This window comes from Mobula birostris, chromosome 9, assembly GCF_030028105.1.
Source record: "Mobula birostris isolate sMobBir1 chromosome 9, sMobBir1.hap1, whole genome shotgun sequence".
In the NCBI taxonomy this organism is placed as follows: Eukaryota; Metazoa; Chordata; class Chondrichthyes; order Myliobatiformes; family Myliobatidae; genus Mobula; species Mobula birostris.
Genome location: NC_092378.1, coordinates 117,556,747 through 117,577,227, shown reverse-complemented (window position 1 = coordinate 117,577,227; position 20,481 = coordinate 117,556,747). Strand labels below are relative to the sequence as shown.

The 20,481-nt window shown below is 37.8% G+C and overlaps 1 protein-coding gene across 7 annotated transcripts in view; it reads right to left on the bottom strand.

Moving 5' to 3' along the window:
* Positions 1–20,481, bottom strand: part of smurf1 (SMAD specific E3 ubiquitin protein ligase 1) — a 159,033-nt gene that overhangs the window by 11,282 nt on the left and 127,270 nt on the right. For 4 of the 7 annotated variants that reach the window (XM_072268675.1, XM_072268680.1, XM_072268679.1 and 1 more), the window contains 2 exons: positions 15,741–15,825; positions 1,918–8,669 (listed from right to left, as the gene is read on the bottom strand). In XM_072268675.1, coding sequence (XP_072124776.1) covers positions 8,570–8,669; positions 15,741–15,825 — 185 coding nt within the window. In that variant the 3' untranslated portion in view covers positions 1,918–8,569. Of the gene's footprint in view, positions 1–1,917; positions 8,670–15,740; positions 15,826–20,481 lie in introns of those variants that run through there. The other 3 variants (XM_072268677.1, XM_072268683.1, XM_072268676.1) reach the window with 2 other exon arrangements.

Below are 20,481 nucleotides of genomic sequence, written 5' to 3'. Positions count from 1 at the left end.
TTTCTCAAAATCACATGTCTTCTTTTTTCCTTCTACTTAAATAATATTCTTGTGACTCTGCATTTAGTTGCTTCTCTAAAGACTGAAGACCCCCTTCTGGTAACATTAATTTTCTGTGATTGTGTACACTGAAGTCAGTAGAAATCAAAAGGAATGCTCTCCACTGGCTAGAGCTGTACTTCTGAAAATGGGAATATAGCTGTGATTGTTAGAGGTCAATCATGCAAGCTGAGGGCACCATCGCAGAAGTTCTACTGGGTCGTTCATTAGTCAAGCATGTTCAGCTCCTTCACCTTCCTTCCATCATATGGCAAAACTGAGGATATCTCCTGACACAAATTCCTTTTGCAGCATTGCAAAATGAAACTATTAAAATTTGAATGCAGTAAGACTGGATAATTTTCAGGCCTGAGTTGATGTCAAGAGTAGGAAATATTGTGAGGAGCAGACACAGATTAACAAGAAGCTTGCCAGGTTAGCAAAAGACATCTTGCAAGAGTTTGTAACATAAACTACTCAAATCCTGGTATAACAGCCAAATCAGTTCTTAAATTCACCAAAGTTCAAATTCAAAGTAAACTCATCATCAGAGTATGTTACCCTATACAACCCCGAGATTCATCTTCTTCCAGGCATACTCAATAAATCCATAATAGAAATAACCATGATAGAATCAATGAAAGACCACACCAAATTGGGCATTCAACCAGTGTGCAAAAGAAAACAAATTATGCAAATACAAAAGGAAAGAAATAATAATAAGCAATCAATCTCGAGAAAATGAGGCTGAGAGTCCTTGAATGTGAGTCCTTAAGTGTGGGAACATTTCACTGATAGGGTAAGTGAAGCTGAGTTATCTCCTTTGGTTCAAGAGCCTGATGGTTGAAGGGTAAATAACTGTTTCTGAACCTGGTGGTGTGAGTTCTTAGGTTCCTGTCCCTTCTTCCTGATGGCAGCAGTGAGAACAGAGCATGAACTGGGTGGTAGGAGTCCGTGATAATGAATGCTGCTTTCCTGTGACAACAATTTGTGTAGATGTGCTCAATAGTGAGGAGGGCTTTACCCATGATGCACTATGCACTATTTTTTATATAGGATTTTCCATTCAAGGGCATTGGGTGTTTCCATACCAGGCTGTAATGCTGCTAGTAAAATTAGTCCTCAACTATTATGCCCTGAGGCAACAGAGGTGCCACATGCAGCCCCCAGTAGAGCTTTTGTCTAACATTATATTTTAGGAATTTTTCCCCTTGTCCTATCTGCAAATCTGATCACTATTTATAAGAGTTTGTCTTAGGCTCCTTCAGCCTATTATCACAGCTTTAGATTCTCATTCCATCATGAACTTGTTCTGTCCGTGTCACCTAATTATTGATATAATTAGGCCTAATGCTGGTCAAGACACTTAATTGGATTCATAAACAGCGATTCTCTGAATTACCAGATAATTACTGTCTAGAGTTCATGCATTAAAGTTAAAAGTTCACGAGTTATACTTAGAAATTTTGAATGTAATACACAGAATATTGCTGTGGTTCACTGGCTCCATCTTGCTACACAACAAAGAACAAATTCTCTTTCCTTGTCCAACAAAAGCTCTGTTGGGGGCTGCATAAATAGTGATCAGATTGGCAGAAAGGACAAGGGGAAAAAACTCCTGAAGTAAATCAACTTGTGTACCATTATGTGGAAAAGTACATTCTAATTCCACATATGTTAAAATGACAATAGCCTTCCAAATCTATATTTATTGATTTGCAATATTAAATTTGTCAATGAAAAACATACTTAAACTTAGTTGAAAATAAAATTAATCAGATTTTTCAATTTGTTTACTTCATTCTAAGACATGCTTTGTTCAGGTATGTTGACTTAAAAGCATTAAGATCAAGCAAAAAATTCAAATTAGCACAGATATTTAAAGTTCAAATTTTATTGCATGTAACAAAAATGAACGTGGCTTTGAGTCCAACATCCTACTCAATTACTAGCCATCAAATTCACTCCATACCTCATTCAATACCATCAATAATAAAAAATACCCCAATTCACAGTTAAAACAAAAAATTTATACACTGTTCACGACAAAACTGATGCTAAAGGACTTTAGCAGCAACAATGAAAAAGTTAATACAGCAATAATTTTCCTCAGATTAATTACTAATTAATAAATATTCATCAAAACAATTCAATTTGCAAAAGTAAGCTTATTACAGAAAATAAAAAGGACAGATCTCTTAGATAAAAGACAGATGTGTTTCAAGATAGGAGAAAAGCAGCTCTGAACCTTTTGACTATTACAGCGCTTTTACCTTCAGGAGTGTTATCTTCAATCTTTTAAAAAAATAATTCCAAAAAAGCCCACAAAAGTCAGTGTAGAACCTCTAACTCATGTGGGTAATTTCTGCAGTTACCAGACGACCTCGGTGTATATATAATATTGTAACAAATGGCAAAAGAGCTACACAACTGCAGGTTATATAGGAAATGGCACTTTTTGTTTTCAATATTACAAGAAGGGAAAAGTGAAATAAGGGCCGCGTAAAACTGCATCATCGAGTAATTATTAAGCTATGATTATTGCAGTAATATTTCTGTCACAATACAAATTTAGGAGACACATTAGAAAACTTGAGGGTTATTACACATTACACAGCCATTTTCCTTAATCCTGAATTATGAAAGCAAGATCTCCAGATCAGTACAGTGAGATATCGTATTTTGCAATGCTACTGTAATATATTGGACAACCAAAGGATTAAAAGTAGCTTTAAAATAATTATCTTCAATGGGCTTTCACCATGACTACTTATGCATATCACACCACTTTGCCAGTCAGTTTCAGTAGTAAGCAATCTACCAGCATAGATCCGAACTACGTGGTAAGGTATTAACTTCAGCAATTTAAATCGCACAAAAAAATAAACTGAATTGATTAAGTGATATAAAGAACCTGTTAGTGGAAATGAACATCCTATTTCCTCAATTTAGCAATCTCTTACATTAAGTCCAGAATTAGCTTTTCCCTTCATTTCCCCTTACTGCTCCAACTATGCCATAATTTCACAGAAATAACCATATAAATATAGTCAGGCCACTACTACTCTGAGGGGTAAAAAAGTAAGCCAGTTACTTCAAATTGTGGCACAATATTTACACGTTCAGATCTTGCTCCATTCTTCCCGGCTTATCATTTGCATGTCATTATAATTTACAATAACCAATACACAGCCGAAATTTTACAGCGTTGATAAGGGAAGAAAATGCCTATTGCAATTAATGGCAGCACTGCTAAGAGCTATTTTAGTGGGTCAATGGATCTTTCCCCAAACAAGTTATTTCTTCACATCAATGCAGGAATGAATAGAGAGGAATATATCTCATGTCTTCCTATAGCACTTCAATAATGTTAATGGCAGAAAAATTACAGCTGAGGCACATGAATTCTCTGTTTTGGTTCCGGTGATCCACTTCATCATTAAAACTGGGACATCATATTATCATTGGGACAGAAGTATGTATATGCAAGAAATGCCCAAAAATACTATATGTTCATGAAGCTTTCAAATGTCATAAAAGATACATATTTTATCCTCAGAGTAATCTAATTTTGTTGACAAGTAGAATTATTACCTAACCATATCAGTTTCAATTAATAAAATGTCAAGTTTAGATGCATCATGGAGAATACAGAAAGCAGTAAGAGTTAAGATTACTTATCTCTAGCCAGGTTTTACCACATCTAATTTATTTCTTTGACTCACCCCATTCCACTAAATACAATTTACAGGGAGGAACATAAGAAAATAAAACACGATTGTTTCTCTTACCCAAACATGGAGAATAATACCAGTGTTAAAATACAATAACTTCTGTATTATTATAATAAAAACATTAAATTTTGTGTCTCAATGTTTGAGGAGAAAGCACGTCCAAAATAAATTTCCACACAAGCCTTTTAAAAATAATTGAAGATTAGCAAGTAATAACATTGTGTGCTGAAAAATCAATTTTAAAAGCAAGTAATGGCAACATTGCCATAGTCAGATGAAAATATTCATCCAAAACAAAAAGTTCAATCAGCATGACATTTTTATTTCAAGAGAGCAATATTTAGCACCAACAACTGGGAAAATTACCTCCTCTCCTCTTCTATTACCACCAATTCAATTCTGACAATGGTTTCTTTTGTGCAAATTTTGGGTTTTGATAATAAATGTGAAAAATCTCTACAATGAAGGTTTGGAGATAATTATTCATTATAATTGACAAGTTGTGTTTGCACTGCATCAACTACATGAAAAAATGTCTGTTTTTTTTAGATCCAGTCCATTGTTGTCCCATATGCAACAATAAATTAAAAAGAGAAATCGGATCAGGTCTCACAATGTACTCATTCCATATTCAAGAAAAATTACTGCTTAGATAAACCGATCTGATGTGTGTGACTGTTACAGTTCAGGTAACCTCAAACTTCTCCATAAATGCTGCCTGATCTGCTCCATATTTCCAGCATTACAAAATATTATCTACATATTTTTTCTATTTTGTTTCAGGAGCAAACTGACTTTTATATCCTACAATTGTTGTGACAAGTTAGATTGCTTACTGGCTAAAATACACTTTCTCGGCATCTGGTGTCATGAAAGGCGCCACAGAATTGTAGGTTTGGGCTAAATATTTTGTAAAATTATACTAAAGGATTTCCAATTTCAAATATTTTGGAAGGCCAGTGTTATTTTGCCATGGGCTGGAGATAAACAAATTTAGAAAAAAAATGAAATTTGTCGGTCTTGAAATATGTTCTCCAATTTCTCTCCCATTCCTAACAGAATGATGGCTGTGTAAGTTGCATTTATTCCATATCCTCACCAAAATACTGTGTTCTGTAATGCATGCAATTCAAATGGAAACACATTATCTATTCTATAAAAAGCAACATATTAAAAGGGCGTTTGCTTTTATGGTCTTGCTGTCTTTATATTTATCGTGTAGTTAACTAGAATACTATGTCCAAATATTTCTTTGTCGTTGATTACTATTTAGTTGAAGAATTCCATAATAATTTCCCCTTCTCTGCTAAGTTAGTATACATGGAATTCTGTATATAACTGCTAATTTGAAGTACTGCAGTCATAGCTTACATTTAGGAGCACTGGATAATTAGTTTTCAATTTAAAGTGCAATGTTAAATGTTCAAATCATTTACATCATTGTGGATCCTGTAAATGGCTTGCCCAAATGGCTATGGTTGACCGAACAAAGTAGCATAATCCTAGATTTAACTTAAACTCCAGAATTAAAATCTTACTTTTTAAAGTAAAGGCTGTTTCAATATTTGTATTAGGATTTAATAAATATTTCAGAAAAATAGGCTGCGAATTCTGCTAACTTTTGTTTTCTTCCAAAGCTTACTATAGAGAACTTTTTGCAAATCGCCTTACCTTATTTTAAAATTTGCAAAAAAGTCATTCTGTGGTATTTATGATGCAATTGCATTCATATGGAAGAATAAATGGGTGTATTTTATATTTTTGTAAGGAATTCTCTATCTCACTGCAGAATAAACAGAACAAAAATACTTGTGCATATGAAAACAATTACGCTGTTGATATTAGGGTATTTGCAACATGCAATATCCTAATTCTACAAAGAAATGCATGGACCTACATTTCTACACAACAAAGGTGGCAATATAATTGAAACTTTACAAAGAAATCCCAGCTCCTGGACTGAAGTTGCATAACGTAGTGTTTAGTCTTACTAATCCCATAGATTTAGCATGTTTTCTTAAGGTAGTGGTAAAAGTAAAAGAATATTCTTTGCAGCACAATTTTTAAAATAGGGAAATCCATTTTCAGATCACTCATATATTTCTGAAGTAATAGATCAAATATTGAGTTTAAAGTTGACAGAAAAATTGTTATATCCTAACATTTAGTATCAATTTAAATGTTTTATAAACTATGATGCTTCCTCAGATTTCTGAGTATTTGTATTCTTTTTGAACTTCATACTAGAGGAACTTACTGGTAATGTGCAATTCAGCATGCTTAATTTGGAAAATTAACTTGAGTACCCAGTGATTAACTTTATATTAAACAATTACCCGTTTCCCAAATTAAAAAGTTACCTAAAGGAAATTCATAAATTTGAAAAGAACATAGTAATCATTCACATGGCATTATTTTCTAGTGTTGCTAATTCAAGCCAAAAAAGAAAGTTGTTCTATTTGTCTCCATAATTTACCAGAATTAGCAAAAGAAACCTACTATGCCTACTACAAAGATTAAATTTAGTATGAGAATATGTTGTTTCAACAGCTATAAAAAAATTAAAAGTTAAAATATTTTTGTTTGGAAACCACATTAAATTATATAAATTAGGGCAAATTATAGATGTAATAGTTGCTTAAGCACTATATACTAATAAAGATAGAAGGAAACCTTTCTTAAGTCTAACGGTATGAGAAATAACATTGTTGACAAGCTCTCATAATTATATATCACTTTTACATTCAAAATAGGTTCTGAAATCTGTGCTGAAATATTGGCATCTGCATTTTTTTGTCCTATCAGTGGAAATGAAATCCTCATTCCAGGCTACCAAATGTAAGTGTACTGATGTTTTTTCCCCATACAGTTTGTCCAACTTTAGTACCCGAGACTTCAGTTTTGCTCCAGAAATACAGAAAACAAAACCAATATTTCAGACAAGGATATTGATTTCAATGCTGCTTTGATTAATGATTCCAGTTAGTTCTTCACTGTATAAAATCAATAAGTGTAATATGATTTTTAAGTCTAGCTGAATTTATGCTACACTTATTCAACTCATCAGTCTCACTAAATTAAAGACTGAATGTTGGAAAATGCAGAAATTTTGCTTACATCTAAATCATAAAGCAAACCAAAATTCTGCTTCTTCAAAATGAATCTTCAGAGCAAATGTGTAACATTTTCAGGAGAGGTCAAAGGGCACATAGGAATTGTAAACTTGATGTTGCTCAAAACTGTAACTATATACTACTGGTATTAAAACAGACAGGATATTGGGTCAGAGTTACCAAACACCTAAAAAGTTCACCTCCATGAGTGTTTGCAGCATTGAACATCAAATGAAACAAAAGGAATACTGGCTCTTCAAAATGGGCTGAAGAAAATAGCTTCTAAAAGTTATAGAAGCAATGAATGATTTCAATTTATACACTGCTTCTGTTTAAAGTTCCAGATTTTTTTTTTAAAGTTTAAGGCAGTAAAACAGTCTAAATAATGCCCTTTCTTTCTTATTCAGATTTCCAAAAGGGTTCACAATATTAATTAAAAATAACTTTAATCCAACATCCAGAAACAAATGGTAAAACTACTTCAAAAACTGTTAAAATATGGATACAGTGTTGTGATAGTAAAACCTCAACACTTACATTTGTTCATTTATCTGCTTAACCTATTGGTAAATTCTTGTTAGTAAGCTGTCATCACAGTTAATCTTTCATGAGTGTCTGCTATTGTAAATTCTGAGCCAAGGACAAAATAGTGAGGTGCCAGAAGAATTACAAGAAAATTTAAAGACTAACCAGATGTAAAGCAAAAATAAATAAATCTGGGAAACAATCAACTCTGCTACAAACGAAGTTTGTCAATTTTCCTTTGTTAGCTGTTTCAATGCTGGACTTTTCCGAACATTACTGGACCAATCCTTTGAGTAATGAAAGATATTTTCAGGTTTCATAAATTCAGCTCTCATTTTAAATTAATTTTGTAAAAGGTGATATTTTATGCACATTATGAAATTGAATTCAAAGTATAACATAGGATACCTTACCTCAAGCTATTTGTAAAACAAACATTCCAACATGACTACAATTTTAATTTTGAAGCCAAAACATGATTGCAGTATTAAAGGGTTCATCACATTAGAACAGATGTTCAGGTTTTCTTTGTAAATATATTAGTAAATATTCCTAAAAACAGTTATTCATTGTGGAGGATTACAATTCTTTTAACAAAATATAGATAAAAATAATCTGATTTGATTAAAACGCACCGTATAGTTACTGTCTGTGATGAGAGTTAATAAAAAAAATACTCAAGCTAGAAAAAGAACTATTTCTAGTTTAGCATCCAGTATTTTTAAACGTCAGTTTCAGATTTTGGAAGAATGAAAAATTTCTGTTGGACCACATTTTTGAGACTCATGGCTGGGTAATTGGTTAAAGGAATAAGGAAATAAGTGAAATGTGCAAGGATCTGTCTTTGTTTACTGTGCAAAGTTTTTGAAATAAAGTTTCAAGCATACAACTTAAAATGTATGATACAACTGAAACAGGTCCATTTTTCTGTTAAACAGATTCAGTTTCTTCTTCATTTGTGAGCTTCCTAGTTTCCTCTTTAAGAAATCTTACTGCCTTTCTGTTTTTGAGTGATCAGCGTCATTATATCATTTGTAAGTTAAAGCAATCATGTGAGTAAATTGTTAGTTCTCTGTTACATAGTGCGTTGCTCATCATGATGCTTGCAGAACTTCGTTTCTGTAGTGTTCCTATCAACTTCAAAAGCACTCACGTATTTCACTCAACTGCAAAGCCACATGTCTCTTCAACAGCTGTCAACAATTTCTCATAAAGCTTTTCATAAGACTCATAAGGAGGGATGTCTATACGATTAAAACTGAGGAGAGAAAGAAAAAATAAGTAAACACATAAATAAATAAGTAGGTCACATATGATTATAGCCATCACTGATCCATGACATACACTCAGTAGCTACTTTATTACATATCTCCACATCTAATCAGCCACATAATTAGATATTTGCATTAATGAGCAGGTGAACAGATGTACCCAATAAAGAGGCTACTGAGTGCAAATAAGTAGGCAATCTGGATGTTGAAAGCAATGTTCTAATTTGTAATGACCAGTATGTGCAAAAAAACTTGTGCTGTGCATTTTTTTGTCCAGTGATAACAACATGTGCACACTGAATTTTATTTATAAAGGTATTCATTTTAACAGCTAGCAAAACACTATCAATAAGAACTTTGATCTCCTCTAGGTTTGATTGTTTTCACTCTCTTTCATCTATATTCTCACAAACATATGTAGCAGACCTGTAGTGGGTAATGCAGGACTTTCTCGCTGGAGCTTTTGCACACCATCCATAAGTGACTTGCTTGCTAAATGATGCTTTGAAAATTCAAGTTTCCTAATATCACTCCACATCTTCCCATTTGCAAATTTGCCAACAACTTTGCAACGCGACAATACACACAGTTAACACCATTTTCTATATTGTACATAAATATTTCTCATAGCTGCTCACTCCTGACTGAATGAGCTTTTGGTTAGCAGTTTCTACAGTTTCATTAAGCCATTCTGTTTTAAATGAACTTGCAGTGTTTTTGCGCTTCATGCTCTTTACTTCTTTGAAATTCAACATAGTGAATCATTCATTTTCTCAATAAAAACAGTGTAAATAATCCAGTTCTAGAATCTGCAGACAAATCATTGCAAACTCCATGTTGTCAACACTATCCACATCAGAAATTGGAACAGGAAATGTGATTGTGTACATTTGTGTAATATACTTAACATGCCTACAAGGTACAAGGTGACAACCTTTTGTGCGCAGTTTAAATTCCTTTGTGTGCTAGTAGCAAAAGATGAATGCGCACGCTCATGCACACACCTTAGAGGGAACATTGGTTGAAAGGTAATTTAAATATGGCACACAGTGAATTCTATAGAAGTGTGGGGCTGGACAGCTACTGCTAATTTGTTTTGTGAGGCACAGTTTAAAAAAAAAATCCATTGAATTAACATTCTAGAGCAGCGGTCCCCAACCACCGGGCAGCGGACTGGTACCAGGCCGCAAAGCATGTGCTACCGGGCCGTGAGGAAACAATATGATTTGGCGATATGAGTCAGCTGCACCTTTCCTCATTCCCTGTCATGCCCACTGTTGAGCTTGAACGCACGCGAGGTCATTGCCCACGCGTCATCCATGTCAGCGCGGGAAGAAGATCAACTCCTCGAGCTTGCAAATGATGGTGGACTGAAAAGTATATTTGATATAACATCTCTGCCGGCATTCTGGATCGAAGTCAAGGCTAAGTATCCTGAGATAGCCATGAAAGCACTGAAAATGTTGCTTCCATTTCCAACATATCTCTGCAATGAATACAATGAAAACTAAATTGCGGAATAGATGGGATTTAAGGAACCCCCTTCGAGTATCGCTGTCTCCCATCACCCCTCGACGGCACCGTCTTGTTGCAGGGAAACAAGATATTGGTGTGTTGCAAAGATTTTATATGTTCATATGGGGAAAATATGTGCTGTGTGTTTAATATCCAAACGTTACTTAAAATGTTATAGAACATAGAATAGTACAGCACAGTATAGGCCCTTCGGCCCACAATGTTGTGCCAACACTCAAACCCTGCCTCCCATATAAGCCCCCACCTTAAATTCCTCCATATACCTGTCTAGTAGTCTCTTAAACTTCACTACTGTATCTGCCTCCACCATTGACTCAGGCAGTGCATTCCATGCACCAACCACTCTCTGAGTGAAAAACCTTCCTCTAATATCCCCCTTGAACTTCCCACCCCTTACCTTAAAGCCATGTCCTCTTGTATTGAGCAGTGGTGCCCTGGGGAAGAGGCGCTGGCTATCCACTCTATCTATTCCTCTTATTATCTTGTACACCTCGATCATGTCTCCTCTCATCCTCCTTCTCTCCAAAGAGTAAAGCCCTAGCTCCCTTAATCTCTGATCATAATGCATATTCTCTAAACCAGGCAGCATCCTGGTAAATCTCCTCTGTACCCTTTCCAATGCTTCCACATCCTTCCAATAGTGAGGCAACCAGAATTGGACACAGTACTCCAAGTGTGGCCTAACCAGAGTTTTATAGAGCTGCATCATTGCATCGCAACTGTTAAACTATCACTCGACTTATGAAAGCTAACACCCCATAAACTTTCTTAACTACCCTATCCACCTGTGAGGCAACTTTCAGGGATCTGTGGACATGTACCCCCAGATCCCTCTGCTCCTTCACACTACCAAGATTCCTGCCATTTATTTTGTACTCTGCCTTGGAGTTTGTCCTTGCAAAGTGTACCACCTCACATTTCTCCGGGTTGAACTCCATCTGCCACTTCTCAGCCCACTTCTGCATCCTATCAATGTCTCTCTGCAATCTTTGTCAATCCCCTGCACTATCTACAACACCACCAACCTTTCTGTTGTCTGCAAACTTGCCAACCCACCCTACTACCCCCACATCTAGGTTGTTAATAAAAATCACAAAAAGTAGAGGTCCCAGAACAGATCCTTGTGGGACACCACTAGTCACAATCCTCCAATCTGAATGTACTCCCTCCACTACCACCCTCTGCCTTCTGCAGGCAAGCCAATTCTGAATCCACCTGGCCAAACTTCCCTGGATCCCATGCCTTCTGACTTTCTGAATAAGTCTACCGTGTGGAACCTTGTCAAATGCCTTACTAAAATCCATATAGATCACATCCACTGCACTACCCTCATCTATATGCCCGGTCATCTCCTCAAAGAACTCTACAGGCTTGTTAGACACGATCTGCCCTTCATTAAGCCATGCTGACTGTCCCTGATCAGACCATGATTCTCTAAAAGCCCATAGATCCTATCTCCAAGAATCTTTTCCAAGAGCTTTCCCACCACAGACGTAAGGTTCACCGGTCTATAATTACCCGGACTACACTATTACCTTTTTTGAACAAGGGGACAACATTCGCCTCCCTCCTATCCTCCGGTACCATTCCCGTGGACAATGAGGACATAAAGATCCTAGCCAGAGGCTCAGCAATCGCTTCCCTCACCTCGTGGAGCAGCCTGGGGAATATTCCTTCAGGCCCCGGGGACTTATCCGTCCTAATGTATTTTAACAACTCCAACACCTCCTCTCCCTTAATATCAACATGCTCCAGAACATCAACCTCACTCATATTGTCCTCAACATCATCAAGTTCCCTCTCATTGGTGAATACCGAAGAGTAGTATTCATTGAGGACCTCGCTCACTTCCACAGCCTCCAGGCACATCTTCCTACCTTTATCTCTAATTGGTCCTACCTTCACTCCTGTCACCCTTTCTTTCTTCACATAATTGAAGAATGCCTTGGGGTTTTCCTTTACCCTACTCGCCAAGGCCTTCTCATGCCCCCTTCTTGCTCTTCTCAGCCCTTTCTTAAGCTCCTCTCTTGCTTCCCTATATTCCTCAATAGATCCATCTGATCCTTGCTTCCTAAACCTCATGTGTGCTGCCTTCTTCCACCTGACTAGATTTTCCACCTCACTTGTCACCTATGGTACCTTCACCCTATCATTCTTTATCTTCCTCACTGGGACAAATTTATCCCTAACATCCTGCAAGAAATCTCTAAAGATCGACGACATGTCCATAGTACATTTCCCTGTAAAAACATCATCCCAATTCACACCCACAAGTTCTAGCCTTATAGCCTCATAATTTGCCCTTCCCCAATTAAAAATGTTCCTGTCCTCTCTGCTTCTATCCTTTTCCATGATAATGCTAAAGGCCAGGGAACAGTGGTCACTGTCCCCCAGATGCTCACTCGCTGAGAGATCTGTGACCTGACCCAGTTCATTACCTAGTACTAGATCTAGTATGGCATTCCCCCTAGTCGGCCTGTCCACATACTGTGACAGGAATCCGTCCTGGACACACTTAACAAACTCTGCCCCATCTAAACCCTTGGAACTAATCAGGTGCCAATCAATATTAGGGAAGTTAAAGTCACCCATGATAACAACCCTGTTATTTTTGCACCTTTCCAAAATCTGCCTCCCAATCTGCTCCTCTGTATCTCTGCTGCTACCAGGGGGCCTACAGAACACCCTCAATAGAGTAACTGCTCCCTTCCTGTTCCTGACTTCCACCCATACTGACTCAAAGGAGGATCCTGCTACATTACCCACCCTTTCTGTAGCTGTAAGAGTACCCTTGACCAGTAATGCCACCCCTCCTCCCCTTTTTCCACCCTCTCTATCCCTTTTAAAGCACTGAAGTCCAGGAATATTGAGAATCCATTCCTGCCCTGGTGCCAGCCAAGTCTCTGTAATGGCCACTACATCATAATTCCATGTATGTATCCAAGATCTCAGTTAATCAACTTTGTTCCTGATGCTTCTTGCATTGAAGTACACACACTTCAGCCCTTCTACCTTACTGTCTTTACACTGTTTATTCTACTTCTCTTTCCTCAAAGCCTCTCTATATGTTAGATCTCGCTTTACTCCATGCACTTCTTTCACTGCTCTATCGCTCTGGGTCCCATCCCCCTTGCAAATTAGTTTAAACCCTCCTGAACCATGCTAGCAAACCTACCTGCAAGGATATTGCTCCCCCTCAAGTTCAGGCGCAACCCATCCAATCTGTACAGGTCCCACCTTCCCCAGAAGAGATCCCAATGATCCAAAAATCTAAAACCCTGCTCCCTGCACCAACTCCTCAGCCACGCATTCAACTGCCATCTCCTCCAATTCCTACCATCACTGTCACGTAGCACTGGCAGCAATCCTGAGAACGCCACCCTTGAGATCCTGTTCTTCAACCTTCTGCCTAGTTCCCGAAACTCACACTTCAGGACCTCATCCCTCTTCCTGCCGATGTCGTTGGTCCCTACAAGTATCACGACTTCTGGTTGCTTTCCCTCTCATACCAGGATGTCGTGCACCCAGTCAGAGACATCTCGGACCCTGGCACCTGGGAGGCAACAAACCATGCGGGTGTCCTTCTCACGTCCACAAAATCTCCTGTCTGCTCCCCTGACTATAGTCTCCAATGATGACAGCTCTCCTCTTCTCCGTCCCACCCTTCTGCACCAGGCCAGACTCAGTGCCGGAGGCCCTGCCACTGTGGCTCACACCTGGTCGGTCATCCCTGCCAACAGTATCCAGGACGATAAACTTATTATTCAGGGGAATGGCTACAGGGGTGCTCTGCACTACCTGTCTGCTCACCTTCACTTTCCCCCCTCTGACTGTCACCGAATGACCTGCTTCCGACAGCCTAGGTGTGACTATCTCCCTGTAGCTCTCATCTGTGACTGCCTCATTCTCCCTTATGAGTCGAAGGTCATCCAGCTGCTGCTCCAGATTCCTTACACGGTCTTTCAGGTTGCCCAGCCGTATGCACTTCTGGCAGATGTGACTCTGCGGGAGAGGGGCGTTCCCCCAAGACTGACACATCGCACAGGAGAGGCACATCACCGTCTCAGGAGGCATTGCAAAGCCCAACTGCGAGCAAGCTTGTCCTCCGCCTCTTCTTGTTGAAGCCTCTCGAGTCAAAGCCTCAAAGCTCCACTCTTTCAGTGGCCCACTCACTCACTGGCCGCTTCGCTTGAGTTATCCCTCTATTTATCTGTTTGAGCTTTTCAAAATGCTTGGTCACCTGACCTCGATTGCCCAATCAGCTGCTTTCTGCTGATCTATTCAAATCTTGATTGACTTGATTGCACAGACCAACTGCCAAAACTGCCAGAACCTTTTGAGTCAAAGCCCCAAAGCTCTACTCCTTCACTGGCCCACTCACTCACTGGCCGCTTTCCACTGCCCGCTTTGCTTGAGCTATCCCTCTATTTATCTGTTTGAGCTTTTCAAAATGCTTGGTCACCTGACCTCGATTGCCCAATCAGCTGCTTTCTGCTGAGTCTAAGCTATTCAAATCTTGATTGTCTAATCAATGGCTTTCTGCTGGTCTAATCAATGGCTTTCTGCTGATCTAGTCAAATCTTGATTGACTTGATTGCACAGACCAACTGCCAGAATCTCTTGAGTCAAAGCCTCAAAGCTCCACTCCTTCACTGGCCCACTCACTAACTGGCTGCTTTTTTTAATGATGCTATTGACTTAATAGTGATTTATAGAGTAATTGACTTATCACTATATTCATGCAAGGAAAATATGTGCTGTGTGTTTAATATTAAATTCGTTAGATAAACCCTTTTAAGAAATGAAATTGAGTGTATTAGCCACTAAAAAGTGACTTATAGTTGACTGATCTTCTATATTCTGGTCGTGATTAACACCCCCCATCCCAAACAGAAACGCCAAAAACGATTTGTAGAAAAAAATCAGAACGTACATGCATGTGCAAGTCATGCATGTGCACACAGGTGCCCGCACAAGGCTTGATGGTAATTGTAGTCTTCTCGGGGTAAACACAACTTATTTGACTGCTACTCTTGTCCGCTGGCAACCCTACCACCTCCCCCTCCCCACCCCACCCCCGGGTCGGCCGGTCCACAAGAATATTGTCAATATTAAACCGGTCCGTGGTGCAAAAAAGGATGGGGACCACTGTTCTAGAGTAATTTGACAAAAATAATGCTATGAACTAAATTGAGAAAACAAGATTAACTAAGGCTAAGGCATATAGGTACCAGGCCAAACCAAGTATTTGGATGTTAAACAATTCATTAGACAGTAATATACACTTATCTGCATACAAGAGATGTCTACTAATTACAACCAAAAGGATCTTTGAAAAGGTTACCATTATGGATTTCCAATACATCCTATTACTAACATGTTGAGTATGTTGGTAAAGCAGGCAAGGCACTTTATACAGTTAATCATGACTGATGGTTATAACTTGTAAGCTACCAACTTGAAGGTTACCAAGGTAAGACAATAATGCAAATACTTAACATTTTCTAAAAAATAAAACTCACCATGTATGTGCTTTGGGAAGGTTTTCTGTGTTGGCATCAATCAAATGGATGGTAAAAAGTCTTGGACCTGCAGCACCTGTAGAGCCTTACAAATACAAAATCTAGTTAAACCATACATCAGTAGCAAAACAGCTCTATTTTTTTAACTTTTAATATACTTCAATGGGATATGAAAAGTGATAAGAGATTGATTCATTTGAGAAATTTTCCATTCTGCATCTAGGGAAACGATCACTCTGAAGAGAAGCAAATATATAATATGCAAGCATTTTATGAATAACATATTGATAATTTTATGTAATCACAAATGCTATAAAAAGTTAATAAGGATAAGGAAATGGTAATGAGAACCAATGCAAACACAGATGCTGCAGAATATATTTTTGTCAAATAGCTATCAATAGTACAAAATGCCCAGTGCTAGACTGCATCTCTGCAGTCCTGCCACATCCATTGTTAAATTGAACAACTATATAACTAACAGCAGGTAGCAATTCCCATTCTCAAACAGCCTAGTGAGTGTGGAATATGAAGCTTAATTGCTTCCAACCAAATTCAACCAGAAATAGAGTCGGTGGACTAACTCAACAGTCTTCCTGAGGACCCTCCTTATAAATACTACTCTTTAGCCAAAGGGAGACACTTTGTGATAGCAAGAAATGCTCACACTGGGCACATAAAAAGCTATGCACCCCAAAGTAAAATCAGACATTCTGTGAATATTCAATAGGTGAGGCAGCAGCTGTGGAAAGGAGAAACAGAAATAACATTTCAAGTTGAATACTCTTCATCAGGAAACACTAGATATCAATCAAATAAAATATCTGTGATAAGGTGGGGAATAAAAGGCAGACTGAGAGATAGTGAGTGAGATCAGTTGAGAGAAAATATTTAAAATATTAAAAACAACTCACGTTGGAGGAGATGCAAATAGAAGGAAATGAATGAGGGCAGGCAAGAGAAAACAAAAACAATACTGGAATTGTGAATACAAAACATTATTGTTGCTGGAAACTAAGAGGGAATAACAGAAATATTGAACAAGCCAGGTAGCAAATGTGAAGAAAGAAAAATTGAGTTAATTATCTTTATGTTTTTCTTGAAACAACATGTACGTAGTCCAATTAGGGATGGGACCATACTAAACCTTGTATTGGGCAGTGAGCCAAAGTGAACCAAATTTCTGTGGGGGGAGCAATTTTGGGAACAGCGATCATAATTCTGTATGTATAAGTTAGTTATGGATAAGGATAAGGCTGGCCCTTCGGTGAAAGTACTAAATCTGGTGAAGGCTAATCACAACAGTACTAGTCAGGAACTGGAGAGAAGTAGATTGAGAGGTACACTTTCTGGGTAAATCTACATCTGACATATGGGACTCTTTCTGGAGGCCAGCTGGTTAGAGTTCAGGACCAACATGTTCTGTTGAGAATGAAAGATAAGATGCTAAGTTTTGGAAATCCTGGATGACAAGAGATATTATAAGTTTCATGAAAATGAAAAAGGAAGCATTTGTAAGATTTCAGAGGCTGAAAACAGGCAATGCCCTTGAGGAGTATAGAGGAAGCAGGAAAGACCTTAAAAAGGAATTTAGAAGGCTAAAAGGGCACATGAAATGTATGTGCCAAGTAGGACTAAAGAAAATCTTAAATTATTTTATATGTATATTAGGAGCAAGGCAGTGGCCAGGAAAGATAGGTCCACTCAAGGACAATGCAGGGGTGTTATGTGAACCGCCACAGAAAGAACACGAGGCATTTGAGTACATTATATCAGTATTCACCAAGGAGAAGTACATGGATATAAGATTAGGGAAAGTGTGTTGGTATTCTAGGGCATGTTGATATTAATGACATTCAGTGTACACATGTTGTTATCACTGGAAAAAAAATTGCATAACACAAGTTTTTTTTGCACACACTGGTCATTACAAATTAGAAGGATACTGATGGATGCAAGGGAGCTTTGACAAAAATTATAGCACCCTACTTAGTCACAGGCAAAGTCCCAAAGGACCATAGAATTGCCATTTTTTTTCATTTAAGAAGAGCAACAAGAATGAAATCAAGAAATTATAGGCCAGAGAGTTTTACATCAGTGGCAGGAAAATTACTGGGTAAGATTCTAAGGGACAGGATTTACTTGCATTTAGAAAAGCATAGAATTACTTGGAAAAAGTCAGTATGTCTTTGCACGGTGAAGTTCTGCTTTACAAATTTGATCTGAACATGTTTTTTGAGGAAGTGATAAAGATGATAATGAGGGTAGTGGTTAGTGTCCAGAAGAACTTCAGTGAAGCATTTGACAAGATCCTATCCCTCATGATAGGCCAGTCCAGAAGATTAAGTTATATGGGATACGTGGTGAGCTGGTGAATTGTATACAAAGTTGATTTTGTCCTAGAACGCAGAGGGGTGTTTCTGGAGGTCTGTGACCAGCCATGTTTCACAGAGATCAGCAGTGGGACATCTGTTTTGGCTATATAAATGTTCTGGATGAAAACAAAGGTGGTCCACTTAGTGAGTTTGCAAATGACATGATAATTGTCGATAGTGAGCAAGATATAGAAGGATATTGATCAGTTGGAAATTTGGGTGGAGAAATAATAGATGGAGTTTATTTCGAGCAAGTGTGACATGTGCATTTTGGAAAGTCAAATGTAAAAGGTCTCTTAGGAGAACTGACATACAGAGGGATACTGGGGTGCAAGCTCAGAGCTCCTTGGAAAAGTAGTAAGTGGTTAGGGTGGTAAAAAAGGCATATGGCAAACTTGCCTTTATGGATTGGGACACTAAGTATAAAAGTCGAGAAGTCATGTGAGTATGGAATGAGTTCATGGTCAGTGCAGATATGGTAGATTGAAGAACTTATTCCTGCACTGTACTGTTCTGTATTCTATAACATGGAATTCTAAGAGATGCAATATGCATGGAAGATGAGATGTTACTTCTTCAGCTTATATTAGGCTTTGTTGGCATAGGGACAAACAAAGAGAGGTTAGAGTGGGAGAAGAGTGGAGAAATTAAGGGTCTACAAGTGTGACCTGAGCTTCTAGCCACTTGATATTTGTAACCAAGTCAGGTTAAGCCTGAGTATTAGCCAATGGTTGCTACACCTGGGCACAAATTACATTATTATGAGGGAACACATTCTAATTTTACAAAGCCAGTTGGGTCTTGAATTCTGAGCTCCTACAGTGAAATCCTGTTCCCGTCCAACAACTAAGCCCATCTTTGTGTAAGATACAATGCCCACCATTGGAGAGCTTTTTCCTTGATTCCCACTGAGTTCAATTTTAGCAGGCCTCATTAACTTGATAGTAACATCAAATACTCACACCTTTGTAATTCAAATCTTTTCTGCAAATTTAGTACCAAGTAATCCCAAAAGGCTGCCACACTATAGATTAATGAACTGATTATTGTTTTTGGATAAGTGGTATCTGAATGTACTGTAGATAAAATCTTGTATCACATTTCTGTGATTAAGAGGGGCATGAGAATAAATCTCACAATTTTTTACATCCTTTGTCATTTCTTACTTTCAACCAAACTGATTTAACTTTTCTGACCTAATATCTTTCCTCTCTACTGTTTTTAATAATTCTTTAATGTCAAGACTACCCTGCCTTGTTTTCTATTATGTGATGTTTCTGAAAATATGCAATATCCTGGAATATTTTATTCCTAGACTTGGTTACCTTGCAAGCATATCTCTGTAATTCACTCATCTTAGAAACGCAAATATGCCTTCAGATAAAGAGCCTTCATTTTAGCTTTTGCACCTTTACCCCTGTTTATTGGTTTATACCTATATTTATATGTGCCATCTTTACCCTGAGAACTTCTGGTTATCATTGTTTTGTGTGTTATCTTGAATTATGACTTGTTCTTTCCTATTAGCTTTCGAAATCTCTATTCATCAGAATCTGCTATCCCTGATTTAGCCTTAGTTATTCAATTTGCTAGCCCAATTGAAGATAAGCTTGTAGCAAAGAATTTCCTTTCTTTCTCCAGTACTGAGGCTGGTGTTGCATAAATTGGAACACATTTCTTTTACCTCTATCTTTGAACAACACGTTCAATTATCTTCCTTTTAATCCACGCCAATCTGCACATGATTTAGGCAGTAATCACTTTTGTAGGTTTGCAGTTTAACTTGGACCTCACTGCTCAGCAGACTTCCTTTGTCCTTTCTACATAAATGGTTTCCACATGGACTACTATAGTTGGACTTTTCTCTGTTACTCCAAATTCTTCTTTAGTTAGTAAAAACATCCTTCACCCTAGAACAAGGCAGGCAGCGGAGACTGTGGCTATCAAGAACATAATCTACCCCTAATCATATGGTTTCCTATTACCACCACATTCTTTTCACTTCTTCATCTTCAATAGCCTGCAGTATCATTGTGCCATAATCAGCTTGCAAGTCCTCGAGAGTATCTTAGTCAGCCATTTCTTTTCATGATTTTGTGGGTCATGATGTGTTGCTAGTTTTACTGCTGAATGAGACAAATTCTAAGGAAGTGTGGAAAAATATTCTAATAATCTAGATCAGTGATGAATGCCGTTAATCTGCTGCTGACTGCTAGAACAAATCACGGTTTCATTTGATCTACAGTAATTTATTTTTGTTTTCCTGGCTTTATCTGGTTAGTAACTTTGTGTGTAGATGTACTGCACGTGAATTCCTCAAAATGCCATCCTTATAGCTTAGAGGTTATAGTGAAGATGTATTATAT